The following is a 21158-nucleotide window of genomic DNA, read 5'->3' on the forward strand; positions in this document are numbered from 1 at the left end:
CTGTTTGCCTCCAGGGCTGTGGCTTCTCTGCTCAGCACCAGCAGCCCGCAGCTGGGAAGCAGCCCTTGGGGAAGGCAGCGAAGCCCCCAGGGCGTTTGCCGGCAGCGATTATCCCTGCAGGCTCCGCCAGCCTCCAGCTGGCAGCTGCGTGCTCCCGGGAGCGCCTGGTGAAGCCACCGAAATGCAGATGCTGCAGAGCTGTCAGGCTGGAAAATTCCTGCAGCAGTTGACCACACTGTTGCTCTCTTGCCCAACTAGGCAACCCTGCCTGGTATGTCTAAATTAGTCACTATTGGGATCTTCATGTTTTCCCCACTATAGAAATCTAGACTATAACCAGTGGCTGGAAAATTGCCAATCTATTGGTGTGACTACAGTGTTCAAGCCAGCTTCTCTGTCAATCCACTAGGAAAAGATATTTCTAGATAAGGAAAGCTCTCAAATTGTTAAGCTTTCTCTGTGCCCCAGTCTCTGCTAGAATACCCAGTTTCCTCTTCTCTCCTGGTGATCAGGTCTATTGGCAGGAGTGAATGGTACCTGAAGTTTCCTCCCTGGACCTGAAGAAGGAGTGGAGAACCTGTGTAAGAGCAGGAGGAGCAGAGATGTGCTGTGGACAAGGTAGGATGATGGAGCTGATGATAATTATATTACAAGCCACAGGTACTAAAGCTGGGAGAGATCAGTATGAGCTGTAGAAGGACTGGTATGTATGGCTGGAGCTATTGCCATGAGACAGAGTTTGAATCCAAGATGAAGTGTGTCAATGTGAATTGTGAGGCACTGTAATTAATCTCAGGCTGAAAGGGCCAGAATAATTTATGGGACTGAGAAGATATACAGGGTTGAGAAGTGTAAAATTGATTAATGTTGAGGTGGTAGGCACATGGGAACCTCTGACTGAGGATGAGGGATCCAGATTTAGCCATTTGGAATGTAGGGGGAAAAGTGAGTCTTTTGTGCTACCAGACAGAAGTCTGTGCAAATATATGTAATTTATGTGAGTTTTAGGATATTTGTCATTGTTGCAAAATGTTGCCTGTTTTGAAATGCTCATGGCATCTTGCGTCACTGGGCCAAATTCTGCTTCAGTTACACTAGTGTACTGACAAATTCACCCAGGCTGCTCAGGCAAGAGAGTAAAATGTAAGCAATTGACATGTTAATTTTTGAAGTCATCTTGAACAGCAGTCATTGACAGCATATTAAAAGCAACTATGCTGCAGTTATTAAACCAGTATTTCTTCTAAGCTACAGAAAACCCATGAAAAAAACATAACATTTGACTCTGAAATTGCATTCACTCATTTCTTACTGATGTAGAACTAAAGATGCCTGCAAAGTTACTGCAGAATTATATTGATAAAGGGGAACTATTCTCTACAGAACCGCATTATGCAAAATCAAATGCTAAAGAAATTTAGACTCTACTTAATAACCTGCAGGTAAACCTGAAGGATATTTGAATCCTTACTACATGACTGTAAATGGAAAGGGGAAAGCTTTACAGTTGAAAAGAGTTGCATCCATACTTTCCCATGTCAAAAAAAAGCACTGTCTACTACCTCTAGGACCTTGCATGGCAGCACATCTAGCAAACCCCATGGTGGGAAGGGGAAGCACAGTGGTGCTGGGTGGGGCAATGACAGCCACGCTCCCAGGCTTGTTTCCTGCTGCTCTCAAACCTACTGGGCAGGATCGGCCTAGGACCTGTCTTCTAGGGCAACATATGGTTTGCTAAACGTTTTTGCAACTGTAGGATGGCACACATCCAGGCGGCTTTCACTCCCCTGCCAGAATTTTAAAGAAATGTTAACAATGTTTTCACTTTTCAGTTTTGACAGCCTCCAAAAATTACCTATTTAAACCTTCTCCCCCTCTCTGACAACACAAGATCCAGTTCCCCCTCTGGATGCGAGGTGCCACAGTGCTTACTCAGTTCTCAGTGAAGGGCTCAGAGAAGACAAATCCAGTTGGCAGGTCTGCTCCCCTGCTACCGCTCTGGTGGGGCCGAGGCCACTGCTGCAGCTCCTGGGGCTCAGGGCATGCCAGTGCCCCTGCCCATGCCACCTACAATGGAGAAACAGGGACATTTCTGTGCTCAACAAATTCATTTCTTCAAATCTGTCTGGAGGAAGTAGCAGCAGCATTTCAACTGCTGAGAAGCTTTTCTGTTGTCCAGCCTTTCGGTTTTTCAGAAGGAGATCTATCAATATCATAGGTGTGAAAGATAAGCATGCTTGCTTGACCAGGGTATGGGTCTTGCAAGTCAACTCTCTTTAAAGATAGAGAACTGCCCCTCGTTACTAGGTCAGGCCCTTCTGAGTGAACACATCTCCACTGACAGAAGGATGACATCTGATTCATATGATGTGGGGCAGACTAATGAAAGCCATGGAAATTGCCTCCCTTGCTACATTTAGAAAAGGAAGATAACAAGACTTTTGGAAGATGCAGCAAGTGGGATACCACAGCACACCAAGGAATGTTTAAATTAAATGTAAAGACCAATATCTTTAGCAAGTTTAAGGACAGAGACCATAGCCAGAATATTTTGTTTCCAGCTGGACATCTGGCAAATATTGACCTACAATTGTATTTAGTGTGGAATGGAAAGTACAGGTTGTGACATGAGCACTCAATACTTTTTAGACTATTGATCCTTACAGTGGCTATTGATTGGTTTTTAGGAAACAGCACAATCTATTTTTTTCATTTAGCTTAGCACAAAATAATTGGTTTACCTGTTGTGTACCTGTATATGTGGAAAGGGACTCAATGTCCATATAATGTTTCTCATCATTGGCAACTTGTAAAAAATAAAGACTCATTCTTAAGTGAATATTTTTTCTTCCCCGTTATTTAGTAAGACTACTTATAATATTATAACTTGGATATGATGTGAAGTTGGCTTCAGGGGTGTCCAGGAGCCACCATCTCCCCTCTGCTGCCTGACTTGAACTTTTTCCTCAAAAAAATTCTACCTTATGAATAAAGTCAACTGTTAGAATCATCTTTTCACTCACTCTCATCCCATCTGATTTAATTGTTTGCTTTTCTTTGCAAAGAAGCTATGCTGTAGCCTACCACTTGAGGATTTTATATAGGGTTCAGTAAGTACTCTTGAGTGTACTGGACTTTTAAAATTGTAAAATAAGCTGATGATATTTTTTGTTCAGTGAAAAGAAGCTGGACATGGGCAAGGACTGGCATACAAGAAATGGCAGTAAACTACAAGCCAAGTCATGCCTCGAGGTGCTCGTTCTTGCGATTGCTATTTATATTTCAGTGCAGACTGGAGTCTTTCTTTTGACCAGGGCATAATATTCCCACTACAGGCAATAGACAGCTAATGCTCCAGCCATTCTGTACATAAATTAATCCAGAGTTTGCATTTAGTCCCTCCTGCAAGTGCTAGAAACAGTACTGAGTTGTTTATTGTGCAAACTCAATGCTCATCTATGCTGACTTTTGCAGTAAACTAAGTGTCAAATGTATGTATTGAGCAATGCTATTTATGTTATCTAGACAAGCTGAGAACACATCATTATGCTGTACTGTGCTTCCCAGATCCAGAGAAGGGAAGCACAAATCTTTCAGCTATTATCTAGCCAGCAGTTGTATACCACTTTTACATCAACAACAGTAGGGAATGGAACTATTTTTTTCAGGTGTCATATATATCCTGCTGCACTGCCTGTCTTGAAGGTCACGATTCAAATCATTCTGGGAACTGGGTTTTATCTAGGCTGAAGACATTAATCACTTACAATTTTACATCCAAAACAAAGCAAACAAAAAATGTCTAACAGATGTGTAACAAAAATGAAAGCTACCCATATAATTTAAATTAAAAATGTCCTATAAAATTATGCAATTTGATCACTGCAGAGTAAAAAAACAGGCTGTTGAGTATTCTGAGATTTCAACCTGACATTGTTTTGAGATAGATTTGTGTAACATATCTGTGAGGGCTCTACATTGATGCTGCTGCACACCTTTTTAGTATTTAAGAATTAGGGATTAAGAATTCAGTACATTGCAGATTTGGGTGGGATTACATGGGATGTCTGTTTATGATCAAAGATTTTACTTCTGTTTCGGGAGTGAAAAAAACTGCAAAACCCTTCTATTTCTTATCTTAGTGTTACATAAAGGTGAATTTGAGCTACAGTGTGAAATCTGAAACCGAATCACAACTACAGAAAAGGACTTAGAATTACTTTGGTCAAAATCTAGAATCAGACCTTTCCTCAGTGCAACTTCATTCCAAATGAAAGGCTGTAAATCATCCCTCCCTCTCCGTGATGAGAGAGGTTAAGAGGAGATGTGCAGTTAGATTGGATCTGAGCCTGTCTTTCATAACTGGTATTGAAACCAAAGGTTTTTTTGGCAAACAGCTGAACTTTCTTGACTGTTTTATTGACATAAAACAAAATGGGACAAAAAAAGACACAAAAAACCCTAAAGAAAACAACAACAACAACAAAATAAACAAACAAACAAAAAGACCTTTGTCATACAGACAGCATTTTAGTCTTTAGGACACTGAAAAGTACTTTAACTTGATGCCTGTAGCTGCTTCATTAGTTTTGCCTTGATTGTAAGGTAAGGGCTTATGCAAGTGGCTGTAGAACCTAAAAGGCTGTTAATTGTCTGAAATAACAACTCAAGCAGCTTTCTTCTGCAGTGTGCTCTATTTTAGTGCTATACAGTCTCTTTGGATGGGAGTTCCTCTATTAGAGAAGAGGTTTTTTTCCCAATCTCTGCGTTTCCACTAAGAAAGAAAATAAGAATTTTAAGCTTTTAGATGTCTTCTGGGCAGTAGCTATTTATCACACAAGGCAGAATTTCAGGACATCTTTATTTTCTTTGAGAAACTCTGCAAAAATACAGTATAATGTCAGTTATTGCTGGATCTGCATGTAGAGCAATATTGTTCTGTTGCCTGGTAACCAGTGAGAGGGAGGCACTTTGGAAACACTGATAGAAAAAGAGAAAGAGAAAGCTTAACTGCACACACTTGAGCAGAAGACTTATAAAACTGGTATTTGTTCCAGGTGGGTTTGAAGAGGAGTCTGGGTCAAGGTTTTCACAGGCTTTTGTGAGGTTTTTTTCCCATTAAAAAACCCAGCAGGTCATTTTCTTGTGTTAGAATTTAATGACTAGGCTTATTTTTTCAAGCCATGCTTAACATTTGCATACTTTGGAAAGACAAATGTTCCTAATTCTTGGTATACACTCTTGAATACTTTCTGGAGGTGTGTTCTCCTTAAAATAGTGCAGCGGTAGTGTTGTAACAAAGTAAGTATGCAGAAGAGTTTTGAACTGATATTCTCAACAACTCTGGAGGATCACAAATGTATTTTCAAAGCCAAAATACTTTGATAATTCCTGGATTACTGAAGTGCTAGGTATTGTAATAAAAATAATTAACAAACCACAGATTTTCTGAGTCAAGCAAACAAACACAACAGAAAAAACCGAAATATTTTAGCTGGAATTCAGTCTGGCCATAGCTTCCTGTTTACATGCAACAGAAAGTCAGCATAAAATGAATGCAGAAGAGATTAGTTCATAGGAACCAGTTTAACCTTTGGCCAAGTTCAGACAAAGTGCTGGTGAGGATTTGAGCGGGCTGGGTTAATGTGTTGTTCTCAGAGGCCTCCCTGACTTCCTGCTTCTGACCAGTGTCACAGGCAGACGATCCTTTTCTGCGTGGTCTTCCTCGCTGCAGAGCGAGCCGGAAGCGCTGAGCGCCTGCGAGGCTGATTATTGCTGCAAGATTTACAGCATTGTTTTGAGAAGCCAAAAGGGTTTTGGAGCCCAAGCACGATTTGAGATGTTCTTTGAATTTCAAGGTGTTGATTGGAATGGAACTGAATGCAACTTTTATTTTTTCTCACAGCTAGTTAAGCTCAGAAGCTTTGTAAGCCTTGTTGGTTTTGCCTGTGGAGTGTGGTTTGCCTCATGCCCAGCATCGGCATACTACGAAGAAGGAGTGACACATCTTTAGGTGTTGATCACTCCACTGATTATTGCGTACTGGAAAAACTAAGGTCAGAGATCAGCTCCTCTGTAATGACCTTCTGTGACATTCAGCTGGTGACAGAGAGTTCACGTGCAGGATGAAGAACACACAAAGAAGATGATACCCTTCAAATTATTGTGTTAGCTTTTCACTTTTCACTTTCCAGAACAACTTGAATACCATAACAAATTTTAAAGTACACAAGCACTAGAAAATTATGAATTAGGATCTCACTGATTAATATTTCCTGTTTACTTATATAGGTAATGTATACATATCACAACCAAGAAGGTATCGTGCTCTAAGAGAAAGCCTTGGAAATTTTGCTAAAATCATTAATCTAAGTTACTTGAGGAAAGTCTGAAGGAAGCTGAAACATGAACACTGTTGTTCTGGCTTCATGCTTGTGTCACTTGTTAACAAATTAATTCCTCCTCGTACAGTGGTTCACTGTTCCCTGAAAGCCTTGTACCCAGTGTGTCACAGCGGAAACAAGCAGTGCTGCAGAGGTCCGTACAGGCCAGACGTGTCTGTACTTCCCTACCAGGCCTCATAAAAGGTGTGTCCTCTTTCCCTTCTGTGCTTGGTACCTCAAAGAAGGAACTGGTAAGTGACCACAAAACCTTGTTCTTTGTGAATTTCTGTTAATGATGATACACAGGAAAAATGTATCAGTGATGAGGGCAGGCAGCCATTCAGTTACTGTAAAGGAAGAACAAAAGCTAAATCTGAGCTGTGTCTCACATTGAAAAATTGGCTTGCTGGATGAGAGGGCAAACAACCAGCATTCAGCTGCCACACTGCAATATTGTCTTATGATTAGACAGTTGGCATAATACTGAGGTATCTTCATGTTCTTTTTCCATCAAAAATGATAGCAAGTTTGGGGACTAGTCATTTGCCTTGTTGCTTGGTTTTTTTTAAAAAAACCCTCCCTCACAAAGATGCAGGAACTAGCATTGCTGCAAATGTTTGCCAGAGAGCAGACTAGGAGTGACAGAGACTCAGCCACGCTCAGTGGGTCAGGTCTGAGGTGACAATCAGACCCTAGTACATCCTAGCCTTTCAATCCCAACACCCCACAACACTGCAGAAATACACAATGCCAAAGAAATACCTTGTACCTATTAGAAGTAGTGGCATACTTTTTTTCATGGGGTTGGACTGGAATTTGATACGGTAATTGTTCAGTGAGTATAAATTTGCATATTTCAAATACTTTGGAAGGCAAATATTATTGCATAAAGTATTTGTGCAAGAATAGTTGTGCAAGATCTCCTGAAGGGTTCAATCATTCTAAGCGCTGTATAGTCTGTGTCCATCAAACAATGTATTTAAGGACAGGTTTAGCTTTACACAAATAAGTAGTCCAATTGACCTCACTAAGGCCACTCACCTACTTAAATGTCAACATGTATCTAAGTGCTTTCCTGGCTTAGGGCCAGAACATTTTGTCTTCTGTAAGACAAGGTCCTAGGAAGACCTGTTGCAAATGGCTGTAGTCTGCAGAGTCCTGGAAAGGTGAAGCAAAATAAAAAAACAGGACAGTATCAAATTATAACAGAGTTGTTCATTTATTTAAGGAATATAGTTTATCATTAATGATTGGCATTACTTCAGAGAGGACTATTACTGAATAAATGCAGCAATACTAGGGAACAGAAAGGAAATGTCATTAGGTATTTGAAACATGGAATAGGCCTGGAAAGCAGAGGGACTTTCTCTGAGACCATGATTATCTTGTTAGTGACTGAGAATTATGGGGTTCTTTGGGACTCATTTTGCAGTGGGGGACTATTTTGTACACTATTGCTTCTGGAGTCCCAGCTCCAATTCTTGGGGAGAAGGGGGAATGTCACATATAAATGAATATAGCTTTAAAATTGCCTTGCCTGGAGAATGCAACACACCCTTTCCCTCCTGATTCTTAGCTCCCTGAAGGGTCCCAAGTCCATGAACTGCAGTCCATGAAGGTTCAGTATAACTGATTGCTCTTGGCCAAAGTAAAAAATGTAAAAATCTAAAAACAAGCAATCCTCTCTCTCTGTTGGTCAAAGTGAATATAAGGTGAGCCCAAGCTTGTCACTATGAATCAAACAGAATTCCCTTCAGGGTAGCTAATGTAGCTGTGGTCTTGCAGGTCATACCTTCAGCTGGTGTAGCCAACCTAACTTCGTGCTTATCTATGTAGATGGAGAGCCTTTAATTTATGCGCTGAATTTCTCAACTGCTGTCTTTTTACAAGAAAAAGAAAATTTATCCTGCATATATTTCTTTTTAGTTGACAACATGATAAAGAATACACTGAGAGCCCTTGGTCACAGAACAAAATACAGCTAATTCAGATAATTTATGTATGTTTTAATTAAGTCATAGCTTGCAAGTTGTAGAATGTATAATGTTAAACTGCTGCCCAGTACTTTTTGCTTCTCTGGGAATAACTGTCCTCTTGTTTGTGTTATAACAACTTTTTTGTCAGTCTGAAAACCGAGGAACCCACATATCAATTTATCTAGCACCACTCCTTTAGACTAAGGTAAGGCAGAAGGGAGTCTATAGCTAATTTTAGTCTGCATTTGAAAGAAAAGCAGCTTTGTATGTAGAATAGTATGTTTTAATCCTCAGTGGATTTATAATGTTCAAACTGTTGTATTGAAATGTAATATCAAAATGGAAGCTTTGCTTTTTCTGGCAGATATTTTAGAGAAATTTGTGCTAATGAACTGAAAGTTCAGTCTTTAACTACAAAGAAAATAAAGGATTGCTATGCAGTTGCCTATCTTACATTACTCCTATTGACATTTCAAAATACAGTAGACAATTTCAGGAAAACTAGTTTACATATAATGAAACCATCTTAATGCCTTAGGGTAAATATTTTTTTCCTGAATTCATTTTGGATTCCTGCTAGATTTGTAAGTCATTCACATATTAAAATCTTAAATTGATTCCAAAACCCAGAAATTAAAATAAAGTACCTATTTATGGCGCCTACTTTTTTTCTGGGCAGTTGTGCTCTTTCCTTGGGCAACTCATGTTTTCATTTACAACCAGTATTTGTGAGGTGTTTCTCTTGCTTGGTACTGGGGAACAGTGCTGTATATTGTTCTTTAGCTTTATTTGGTCCTTTAACATAGTTTGTCTTGCTGGAAACATGTATTTCATCTGCTTCATGTAATTTAATCGTTTTGTTGTTTTTTTTTTCCCCAGAATACAGCTTTGTATTTTATTGAGAAAAACAAAGGACACTCACCACAGAATGTGGAAACAAAGAAAAGAGTTGTGAACATGTGTGCGCATGTGTGTGCATAATCATAATCCAGAGACCATGCTGATAAACAATATGAAACAAAGCTTTATTAATAATTCAACAAGCTAGATAGAAAAAAAAAAACAACAAAGAAGCTAAATAAACTGTTATTTTTTTCCAGCTGAACAATATTTAAAACTTTAAATGGTACCTCCTCAGTCAGAAGTAATGACTGAAATGAGCAGAATTGAAAGTTCTGAGATAATGGGTCAGAAAATGACCTGAACTGAGTTCTAAAGAGTTGGGATAAATACACCTGCATTTATAAATGCCCAGGGAGCCTTTGTGAGGCTTTAAAAGATACAAAGTTAAGCAAATCAGTCCCTGAGTTTCATTGCATATCTTATGTTAAAATGCTGCACTTAATGAAGATTAATCAAGATAATTTTCCTTTCACTGACACCATCATCCTTTGCACCCGTACAGAATCATTTATGCAAAATGGCTGGTATTGTTATACTGCCTCTTACCTGAGACTTCAAATAAGATTGAAGTGTATGAAGTGCCCTAAAATAATTGAAAAAAATGAAAATACAAAGATGCAGACTGGTAGAAATTAGTGAAGCCCATTGATGTACACTGGTATATCCTCTGGGCACACGCAGTACTTCAGATCTTTACTGCTCTTTGTCCTAAATTCATTCTAGTTAACACACATATGCACCAGAAGACATTTTTCCAGAGACAAAGACATATAAAGTGCTTAGAAAGAAGGTCAGGAACTGTGTAGGTCCTGGATCCATTTTCAACTGTTAGACATTTTCTAAATTACCCAAATAATGTCTATATGGTCTTTTGCAAACGGATGCAAGATCACACTGTTCGCGTTCCAAGCCGGCTGGCTAGGTGCCAGCTCTGAACTGGATGATGCCATATATTCATACAGTGGGAGTGGCAGTCAGGCTTGATCTTGACTGGGGCTTTTAATCTTTTCTCTAATGCAGATACAAAGAACATTCATGTAAAAATGACTAAAATCTGTCATCTGATCTTATTCTTCATCACTATTCAAATTCAGGAATTTAGGGGGATTAAAAAAGGAATTTTAAATGGATTTAAATGCCAACATCCTCTTTCCCCAGAAAGTGACCTTGTTAGGTACTGACATGACTAATGTCAAATAGTCAAGAAGGGTGCATTTAGGCCTCAGCTGCTCCTGCTGGACAAAATGCAAGCAGAACACAGCAATGTTAGCAATGAGTTCTGAAAGAGAAAATCCTTTCTTCAATCTGTGTCTGTTACTTCTTCATTGTACCTAAAGGTAAAGTGACTCTTACATTCCTAATAATTTCATGAGATGGGTCTAGTTTTCTTCTTCCCCTGTACAGTCATAGCACTTGACAGCTAACTAAGTTCTTTGAATTTTATTGTAATAGTGTATCACAAGACATTCTTTGCAATAATATATTTTTCTTCCATCTTATCAACAGTTTTGGTTTTTTTTCCTTCTGTCCTGTCTTTAAATCTGTTTTGCAATTCCAGCGCCTAACAGTTCTTACTCCCCTTCTCCTACCATATCTTTGCATTTACCAATTCCTCTACTTTATCTCCTTCTCCAGTTTTGCCTTGCCCTTTACATTACGGTTCACTCTTACTTTTTTTTCATGTATTAGGGCTATGGAATAGGATGAAAGTAATCCTGAAGCTTGTTATAAGCAAATGTTAATAGTTTTTACCGTTATGCCCTTTTGTCCTTCTTAGCTGTCCATTTTAATTACTTTTCTTCTTTTATCTTCTTCCCCTATATAGTATTTTCCTAACTTTTGTGGGGTTTCTTCCTTCTGCCCTTTGGCAATGACTTAGGAATGCTCAGAGCATCAAACTTGGTTGTAGATTTTTATCTTAGGTGGAGGAGGAAGAAGCAATCGGTTCAATGAATTTAAGAAAAGTGAAATATATGGATCCCTAACAGAAAGGAGTAGCTGAAAGGGAGAATGAAGGATAGACATTTTTTTTCTGTACAAAAAGGAGATAGAGGAGTGCCAACTGGAACAACTTTGTTTTCCCAGTCTTCTGATGCATGCAGGCTAAAAGTGGAAACAACTAGAAATTCTTTAAGTATTGTTTAGTCTTACCATTGTCCCAGCTGAGACTCCCCTCTCTGCTGACCCTTCTTCCAGGAGGACAAGGCCATAGCAAAGAACAGAAGTGTGGAACTTCTCTTCTGTTTTTTTGGCAGAAGATACGTGGTGCTTTCCCCTTACTTCAGGTGCCGTTTACTTAGAAAACAAAGTTGCTGTACATTAACAGTGAGGTTTTGTGTATGTAAATTTATCTGTAAACCCAGAGAATACAAGAAAAGCTACATTAGCAGCGAGGACCTTGATTTTCATGGATGGTTTATGCAAAATATAAATGTTTCAGGGAAATTAAGAGGAGTAGTTTCTGCCTACTGCACTCCTGAGTTCTTTGTAATGGTACAGTAGATGCTTAGTTAAGGTCTTCTGTCCAGATGTTTCAACCAGAAAGTTATTCTAGTAAAGAAGGTTTGAATATGCATGCGAAAGCATCTATAAATACTGTAACTTATTAGCATTTTTAGACCTAAAAATAAAGAAAACAAATATGACTGTTGACTTACACTTCAGAATTTGAAAGATTAGGTAACAAATTAAATGGTCAAATTGCCTTATGTTAAACCCTGTGCTGTTTAGCACAACCCAAGCCTACCATCCCTCTGGGGCAAGAGGCAATGTTAATTTTACATCGGTGACCAATATGAAAGAAATTAATGGGATTAAGGAACTGCAGTACAAGCTTTACTGCAGCATACAATCTCACTGGCTGTTGTGAGGCACTCTACCAATCTCCATGTCAAACAGCATGAAAAACCATGCTCCACCATGTGTCAGTAACCTTTTAAAAAACTTTTTTCAAATATTTTTCAAATAATTTGTGCTGTGTGATTTTTCTCAAATTTTAGAAGGAGCTTGATTGACAAAAATCAGCCTACTTTATTTGCTTACATATAATGGAAGAGAGGCAATTTTTCTCGAAGAAGTGAAAGTGCTTAATATTCTGCTACAAAGAGAACTTGCAAAGGATATAATCCCAAAATTACAAACTAAAACCTTTATGTGTTTGTTTTTTGTTTGTTGTTTTTTTTCTTGTTTGTTTTTCTATGTGAGAATTTAATGAAAGATTTTGATCAGTATCAACAATTTTTTTGCAAAAGAAAAGTTTATGTTTAAAATGTTATAAAAGCTTATTGTGGACTGTTTTATTTGCATGCTCCTGTAATAATAGAGTCAGATGCCTGCAACTACAAAAATAGATTATTTACGAAATGCCTTATGTGCCAGAAGTCAAATACCTCTGTATATATCTAATAGTTGCTAACACATGTAAGGAGGGACAAAATGAAATCCAATCCTTTGCAGAATTCTGGCTGCCAGCCCATTTTGTAACTCTGTAACTTCTCCTTAGAGGGCAGAGTACAATGCTAGGAGATGGCAAACACTCCGTGCACTTTTTAATGATGCAGTAGAAACACTCCAAGAACAGGTTTGTTGTTGCAGTCACTCTGGTAAAACACACGTGCCTCGGCTGAAATGCACTTGATGCAAGTCTTATTCACCATGTCTGCCTTTCCTTGTAAAAGAAAGTGCAAATTTTGCTCCACAGAAACCTTACCCAATATAACCTCAAATACAACTATTGTTGCAAAAATAAGATTTTCCAAACAGAGATACTAACATTCAAAAAAAGGTTTGATTTTCAGCCTTCTCAAGGGAGGCAAAGAAACAACATGCTACTAGAATACAATAGTATTTCCAGTTAAGAAAACGTCAGGGTCCCAACAGAGTTACTCAACATCAGCCAAGAGACTTGATTTCTAGTTTGGAAACTGAGGCCTTAAGGGAGACTGATTTCCAGAAAGTCCTTCGTGTCTTCTGTTTAAACTTTCCATTAAAGCATCTAGTTCACTGTTTTAAAAGGCAGGGAATACTATTGCTCACTTTTGAAAAATCTTGACCTTTTTTAAACACAGAAACAGAGAACATCATTTTCAAAGCAATGTGATTCAAAGCTACTTTGCAACCAACTAACCCCACAGCTTGATAGTCTTAATAACAGTTTAGAGACGAACTTTTGAATTACCCTGATTTGGAAAAACACTCCTTCTGGATTCAGTAGTCTGTAAGGGAAGAGTTGATTTATGGTTAAACTCTTGTTAATACCCACCCATCAAATTTAGCAGGCAAGCAGCTGAGCTAATTGGCATGATAGGTAGGGTAGAGAGTAAACATTCCTTAGGCTGCAATGAATAGTCTAAAAAGGTTGATCTGCTGCATAAAAAAAAGAATCCTCATACCAGTATAATGAACTTTCCAAAATTATAAACATGATTAATTTTAACAATGTTAACAAATGCTTTCTAGCAAATAAATCTGTCATTTTAGCCCATGTTTGTCTACCTAGGTTTTTGCTCTATTTAATGCACATCCATTTATATTCCCCTATTTGTACCGTCTGCTCTTTTTATGTGCATATGACACCTGCACTTTACAGATGTTGTATACAAGAATGCATTATTTATAGCTAAACTTTGCTTTGGATTAATTATGAATTAGATTCTGACTGTAATGGGACTGCTCAAACATGTATACTTAATTATAAACAAGTATAATAAACAAGTATGTTCAAGATTGTGACCTGAACAATCAAGTCAGGCAATTAAAAAAATTAGCACTGGAATTGTAGAGATACTTGTAATAATGAAAAAAAAAAAAAAAATCCAAGCAGGGATGTCAGAAAAACAAGATTAAACAAGATAAGTGCTAATTAACATTTTTCATGTATGGAATAAAAAATATTTAGGACATTAGTAATATTCTGGTATTTGGTTTATTTAAATACTGGTCATTTCGTCACTGGTTAGGGGTTTAATCATACACTGTCTCTTGGCAGGTTTCTACTGCCACACTATTTGAGTTAGAAAAGTTCAATGGGTAATATTAGCTTAGCTGTGGAACTCTGATATTTAATAGGATTTTATAAAAATAGCTAATACATGCACATGACAGCAAGTTCTCACAGTTAAATATTGTCACAAAGGTGTCTTTTGATTCCATGATAATCCTTATTTTATTTAACAATTAAACACATAGAACCTGCTGAGGCCACTACTGAATAATGATAACAAGCAAGTTTCTTCACCCCATGCTCTTCAAAAAGTTGTGGCAAAGAAAGTATATTGTTCACATTAGTGTGAACACGAACTGCTTCAGAAACCTGAGCTCACTGGGATAAACTGGGACAAGTCTCTACAGAGTGGCCCAATCTTGGTGGCTTTTTCTTGGAATTTGGTTTATCAGAAATGCTTCATTTGGTATAAAGAAGTATTTTTCAACTTAATGCATGCAATATGCATCTGAATAAACACTTTGCTAATGGAAGAAAATTCTGTAAAACAGAATGGGGCAATAATAAAAGTCAAGGAACAGTCATCAGAAGAAATCTCAGCTTTGAAGTAAAAGTTGCTACCTCTATCTTTCTAGCACAGCCTGTCTAGTTGAGTATCTGATACCATGTTTTTATCAATAATTACATTTCAGTTATTAGAATAAGCATAATGCTGGTACTATTATATTGACTTGTGAGCATGTGTTCTTAAGGTGAGGTTCAGAAGCTTTACTGGTTCCTTTGTATTAAATCATTATTTTTACAGCCAAAAGTCTGGCAATGTCTGCAGGTTTTGATATCATTAATTACAGAACTGCCAAGGCTAAAGTTAAATTACTTCTTTTTTTTCAGTGGTGTTATCTTGTTTCTATACGGGTTGGACAGATAAGAAAAGGGAGGGGGTTTTCCTTCTTTTTTTTTTTCTTTTTTTTTTTCTCTGAGACAGGACTGATCAAATTTTGCTTAAGGCCTTAAAGCTGGTGTTTTAGTATGTGCATCTGAAGTAGCAACATGACAGAAAGCACACCTCTTCTTCCTCATCAGTTTACTGGCAACACTTTGTGACAAATGATTCTTGTAACATTTTGCACCTGTTGCATGTATACCTCATTCTCCAGAAGAAACAGTGGTGATCCTAACGACAAAGTGTCTCCTGTAGGGATGGTTTGTGATGTGCACAATCTGCAGATACAATACTGAACGTTCCTTTAATATTCAAGGCTGCCTTTTCCTACTTACATGGCAAGGCAAGATGTTCAGGCAAGAGATGTTCAGATAAAGGCATGTGGTAAAATCACTGTAGCTCCAGCTAATGACAAACACAAACTTTGGGTATTTCGAATCTGAAGTTTGACGTTATTGTCCCTCAGTGCTTATATCCTAAATCCTGCAAATGTCTAGGTTTTCATTTAAACTTAAGTATTGATAGTAGTGTGATTAAAATTGGACCATATATTTGAGTGATGTAGCAGTGTCAGGTTCTGACCTTCCTTGACCCACTAGAAATTACACTGAGTAATATCCTACAAATAGGTTCATACTTTCCTCCAAAATAGATCATGTTTCATGGTCCCTTTTTCCTACAGTGACGAATACCACTGTCCAGACTTGCAGGCAGAATATTGCCTTCAAGTCACGGACCAGAAATTAATGATACATTATTACATGTAAGTATTATGCACCTGAAGTGTTTTTCTTCCATGGGAGCGGCATGATACAAAAGCAAGTGGGTTCCTGAATCTGTTACTAGACCTGTCATCTCAAGAGTGAGTTGTTTGGTCCTTTCCTTGTCACCAAGACAATTATTTAATAACATCTATGAGCAGATTACTGCTAAACCGCAGTCACTTTCCCACTTGTGCACTGTCTTCTTCCTGGCCCAGTGTCTCTTGGTTTTCTTTTCTATAGTGTAGCACATCTTCCTGAGGAAAATGCTCTCACCAGAAGCAGTCTGGAAGTTGGTGGCTGCCTAATGGCAGAGGGGACATGGATGTGAATCCTGTCAGGAAGAGAGGGGATTGAAATAAGGCCTCTCATGCTCCAAACAATCTAAGCATGGACAGAAGGCAGCATCTCCCCACAGCTCTCAGTGTTTTGGAGGCATGAGCTGCCCCTCGGTGTCCTGAAGGAGAAGGTGGAGGTGCCTTCCCTTTGGAGACAGCTCAAGGCTGCAGGCCCCTAACACAGGCACCGTTTTGCAGTCCCTGGTAAGGCCCTAGAGCTGAGATAGGATTGGAAACGTACTCTTCTCTCCAGTGTCCCTGCTTCATTTCCAGCTCACTGAAGGGGGGGGGTTATTGAAAGTGTCTTATCTAAGTAACTATGATAGGTGTCTGATCTCTGCTGCCAAGGCTCCAGAGGTCAGTGATCTCCAGAAGGCTACTGGGGGAACCTAAATTAAAAGCATGGTGCTTCTGTTCGAATGTCATCCAAGTGTAGCCCCTGCACGAAGCACTTCAACCAGATGCCGAAGGTCAGATGGCGTGGGCTGCCTCAGGTGCCGCTGCTCAGCCTGACGCCTTGCGCTCCTACTTCTGCAATTCCTAATTTTGCGCGTGCTCTCTGTGTACCACCTCCCCGTCTGACTCAACTTCTGAATTTCAAGCAGAGGGCCGAGTGCCTCAGCTGCGGATTTTCATTTCCCTTTATTTACCCTCATCACGAAATATCAAACTATTGCAATACGCCGCCAAGTCAAGATGTAAAAATAAGCGTGTGGCTCTTTGAGTTACTCCTCGTGCCCGCAGTCACTCTTGTCTCACAGCACATGTAAACACTGTGTACGCGGTGGGGTCTCTCCCGGAACACCGGCTGTGCTCGCCTTGCGGACACACGGGAAACGGCTTCGTGAAAACTGCAAGCTGGCGGTATTACTCCAGCACCCAGACACCCTCTTGCCTTCATTAATTCATGTATCTTACTGGGCCCGCCGGCTCCCGCCCGCCGTGAGCTGCGGAGGAGCCCCGCGCAGGCTGCGGGTCCCTCCCCGAGCGCGGGAAGGGCCGTCGGGCCGCCCTCCGCCCTTCCTGCCCGCTCGGGGGTCACGGCGGCTGGAGGGGCGCGGGGCCCCGGCGGCAGCTTGGGAAGGGCTGAGGGCGCGCCGGGAGCCTCCGGCCGGTGGGCACGGCGCTGGGCCGACCCCGGGGAGGAGAGGTGCCCCGAGCGGGGGATGCAGCTGGGCGCGGGGCGGCGGCGAACGAGCTCCTCCGTGTCAGGCCGGGGCGTCTGCGCGGGAAGGGAGCGTGCGGCGGAACCCCCCGCGGAGCCCGGGGCGCGGGCAGGTCCTGCCCTCCGGCGGAGCGCGCCGAGCGGCCGCAGGGGGGGCTGGCGGCGGGGCCGCCCACTCCGCGCCGGGCCGGCCCCTGTGATTGGCAGCGGCGGGCGGAGCGGGGGGCGAGCCCTCCTTGCTTACCCTGCCTGGCCCGGAGAGTTTCTTAGCGGGGGCGGCCGGGGCTGCCTCTTCCCCGGGCCGCTCTTGCCGAGCACTGAGCCCGGGGGAGGCGGCGGTAGCAGGAGCAGATAGCGAGGGCAGCAGCCACATGAATCAGTTTCTCTCTGTATCCGGCTCCGGGCAGAGGCGGCGACCATAGCGGGGAGGAGCGGGGGAAAAAGCGGCTCCTGCAGCAGCAGCGGCAGCAGCGCGGGGCTCCCCTCGCCACCGTGCTGCCGAGGTGGGTTGCGGGGGCGCGCCGTGCGGGAGGGGCCGGCTACGGGAGGGAGGCACCGCGGGCAGCGGCTCCGGAGGGCCGGGGGTGCTGCTGCCCGGGCCGCCGCGGCAGCCGCGGCGAGGCGGCTGGATGTCGGCAGGCAGCGGGGAGAGGGGAAAAGTTGCCGATGGCGCCTCGGGAGGGTGCCCCGCGGGGCGGCGGCGTGGCTCGCGTTCCGCCGCTGCCGGCCGGAGAGGGGCTGCGGCGGGGCGGCCCCGCGGCGCCTGGGACGGGCTTTCCCCCGGGCTGGGGCCGGGGGGCTCGGGGTGTGCTGTTGTTCAAGTTCTCTCCGCGCTCCCGCTCCGGGTTCCGCCGCTGGGGTGCGAACACCGCCATCAGCCTCTCGCCGCGCTTTCCCGGCGGAGCCGCCCGGCCGGCGCGGTTCCTGCGGGCCCCGCTCACACCTTCACCCCCGGGCCCGGCGGCGGTTGGGGCGGTTGGGAGGGGTTGCGGGGGGGGGGGGGGGTGGGTCTGACCCCGCTCCCACGCGGCGCTCACGAGAGCCGCGCGGGGCCGCGCGTGGCGGCTGGCGGGGAGGTCGCGCGGCCCCTCCCCTCCCACGCGCGGGTGGCGGGGCGCGCGCGGTGGTGCGGCGGGGGCCGGCCGGTCACGCTGTGGTGCCTCCTCCTCCCCCAGGTGCTGCGGGACGCGGGCGCTCGCCGAGGCGCGGCGGAGGCGGCGGTGCCCCCCCCCCCTCCTCCTCCCCCCGTGCGGGAGCTGCGCGGCTGCCCGATGTGCGGAGGGGAGAGACTCGTGCCCGAAATCCCCAGGTCGTAAATAGACAGAAAGCGGAAGAAGCGGCACCGCCGAGCAGCTGCGGGAGGAGGGCAGGGGGACCGCGGTGCTGTTCCTGCTGTAGTCAGGGCGGCTGATGGCGGAGTGCGGCGGCGGCGGCGGCGGGGGGCTGCCCTCCTCCCCGGGGCCGGGCCAGGGGAAGGTGGCCTTCAAGGCAGGAGACGGGGAAGGAGGCGGCGGCGGGAGATCCCGCTGTGACAGTGCGGGCGGCCGCGTCTCCAACGGGGACTGTGCCCTGGCGGGGGCCGGCGAGGAGCCGGGATCGGCCCCTCCTGCGAGCCCGGAGTGCAGCGGCAACGATAAAGGATTGTCCACAAGCCAGCAACGAGAAGGCAAAGCCGGCATCCCCCGGAGGAGCAGCATAATTAAGGTAAGCGCACTTGCTCCTCCCCATCGGGGTCTGGGCTCTTTCCCTGTGACAGCGGCAGGAAGATGCGCGCTTGGGATTTGGCTCACTCAGCCTTGGCTCTAGATGAAAGGCTGGGCAGCTTTTAGATTTATTTATTTTTTTCCTGTGTTGAGGGGACTTGATTTGTGACTTGTCCTTTGTCAGAAGTGAACAACGGTGAGGGGATGGCTTCATACGCATCCACACTTGGGGTAGCGTCTTGTTCTGAGGTTTATTAAAACAGAAGGCTCTAACTCCTGTTGGAGAAGGCAAGAGAAACTAGCTGGCTTGTAAAAAGGCAGGCATGGGCAGCAGCCTGGCGGGGAAAGACAGGGATTATACAGTATCCTTGTTATTTGGGATGCACCTGTGCAGTGCAGTTTTGCGGCTCCATTGGCTTGTGCGTGTGACAGGCACGCAGCAGGTGATGAGAGATTCGGGATCTCATTGGGTTGTGGGTGGGAGGAGGTGGAATAGGGAGCATTCTTTTTGTTAAAAGTGACAGCTCGCTCAACAGTAGGCTGTGTCATATTTAACCTATGGAAACATGTTTCTTTATACTTGGCTCTGCATGCTCTGTGTGCTAATATTTGAGCTTGAAAAGTGTGGGGGGGCATCAATGATAGGATGTAAACTGGGGAAGAAGGAATGGGAGTGTTTTTTTTTTTTAATACAGTTATTTATGCTGGTACCATTCTCAGTTCTGAAGTCCGCAGTTCTCGAGAGATGACACTTGGTCTTGGGTGATCTTTCCCAACTTTGATGAAAAGCTTAAGAGAACACAGAGAAATTACTCCATTGGTATAGCTGCTTTACTAGCCATAAAATGAAGCACAACTTGAGGTACTTAAGAACTGAGTTTAATCAAGATCAGCTAGATCAAAATCAAGCTGGAGTTGTTGTCTTTGTAGATATTTATCTGCCTCCAAAATCAGTGTATGAAGTTGTGTTGGCTGAATGATAGAAAAACATGTGTGGAAATTCGAGACTAGTAATGTATCTCAAGTTATGTTACCATCTCCTCGACCTTGCTATAGAAACCAAGGGGAGAGCAAGGGCAGTCAGCAGTGGAACACATTTGACAGCCTGCCCCCACCCTTCCTGTTCAAGCGATGATACTGGGCGTGTATGTTTTTGTGTGTTAAAGACATTATAACAGCAGAGAAGGGTTGCAACTGAGCTTGTTGCTGGAATAATGGCATGTTTACTGATTTGCTAGTGATTTTTTTACAGGTCTGTTATTTCTTAACACTATTTTGTTTCTTCTGTGGTAGCCTAAGAAGAATACTGTTGTTTGCAGTGTGTATCATGCCATCATACTACTTTATAGTGTATGATTTGATTATACGGCAGCCTTCTGCCTCCCTGGGGACAGGACAAAGATACAATACCTAGGGATTTGCAATATATTAAGACCAAGAAGCATGAGATAAGGAAGTATGTTTTGGATTACGTTTTGTGAATACCTAAGTCAAGATTCTTACTTTCTACAGAAACTTTGGAATAAAAAATCTTTCAGCTTTCTGGTATTATTACTGGTGAACACCATTTTGCAAATGGGAGCAGTAATCTGGTTAGCTGCCAAGAACTGATTACTACAACTTTGTGTTACTGTTTGAATAATTATGACATGAGTGGAAACATCTGACAGCACTACATTCAAGGTTATGTGGTCCATATTTATTTTAGATATGACTGTTTTAAAAGTTCTGGGAAAAATTACTTGTCTTCATATATACTGACTATTCTTCTGCCTGCTTAGCTCAGCAGTTCTCAGGGAGTTTGAATCTGGTTGCACAGGTGCTTAGTTTTTGATATGAAACCTTTTGGAAAATCTGGCATGAGCCATAAACCTTAAGATACTTCTTGTTGTCTGCTCTTGCCAAGCAAAAGTTTGTAAAGCAGAGTGGAAAAAAAAAATTTAATCTATTTTTGGAAAGTGTTTCTGGAGTATTAATGACTTCTATCAGTGATATAAAACTGCTCTTAAAGACTCTAAAGAGTAGCCTCAGGTAACGGCTCTGT

At 42.7% G+C, this 21158-nt stretch overlaps 1 protein-coding gene across 4 annotated transcripts in view; it reads left to right on the forward strand.

Annotated features, from left to right (window-relative positions):
* Positions 1 to 17665: 17665 nt before the first annotated feature.
* PLCL2 (phospholipase C like 2) overlaps positions 17666 to 21158 on the forward strand; it is a 96477-nt gene continuing 92984 nt past the window's right edge. For all 4 annotated transcript variants that reach the window (XR_007888675.1, XM_051611214.1, XM_051611215.1 and 1 more), the window contains exons 1-2: positions 17666 to 17914; positions 18587 to 19115. Coding sequence is in view for 3 of the 4 variants with exons in the window: in XM_051611214.1 (XP_051467174.1) it covers positions 18822 to 19115 (294 nt within the window). In the remaining variant the exon portion in view is untranslated. The remainder of the gene's footprint in view (positions 17915 to 18586; positions 19116 to 21158) is intronic.

Source organism: Apus apus, chromosome 2 (genome assembly GCF_020740795.1).
Source record: "Apus apus isolate bApuApu2 chromosome 2, bApuApu2.pri.cur, whole genome shotgun sequence".
NCBI lineage: Eukaryota > Metazoa > Chordata > Aves > Apodiformes > Apodidae > Apus > Apus apus.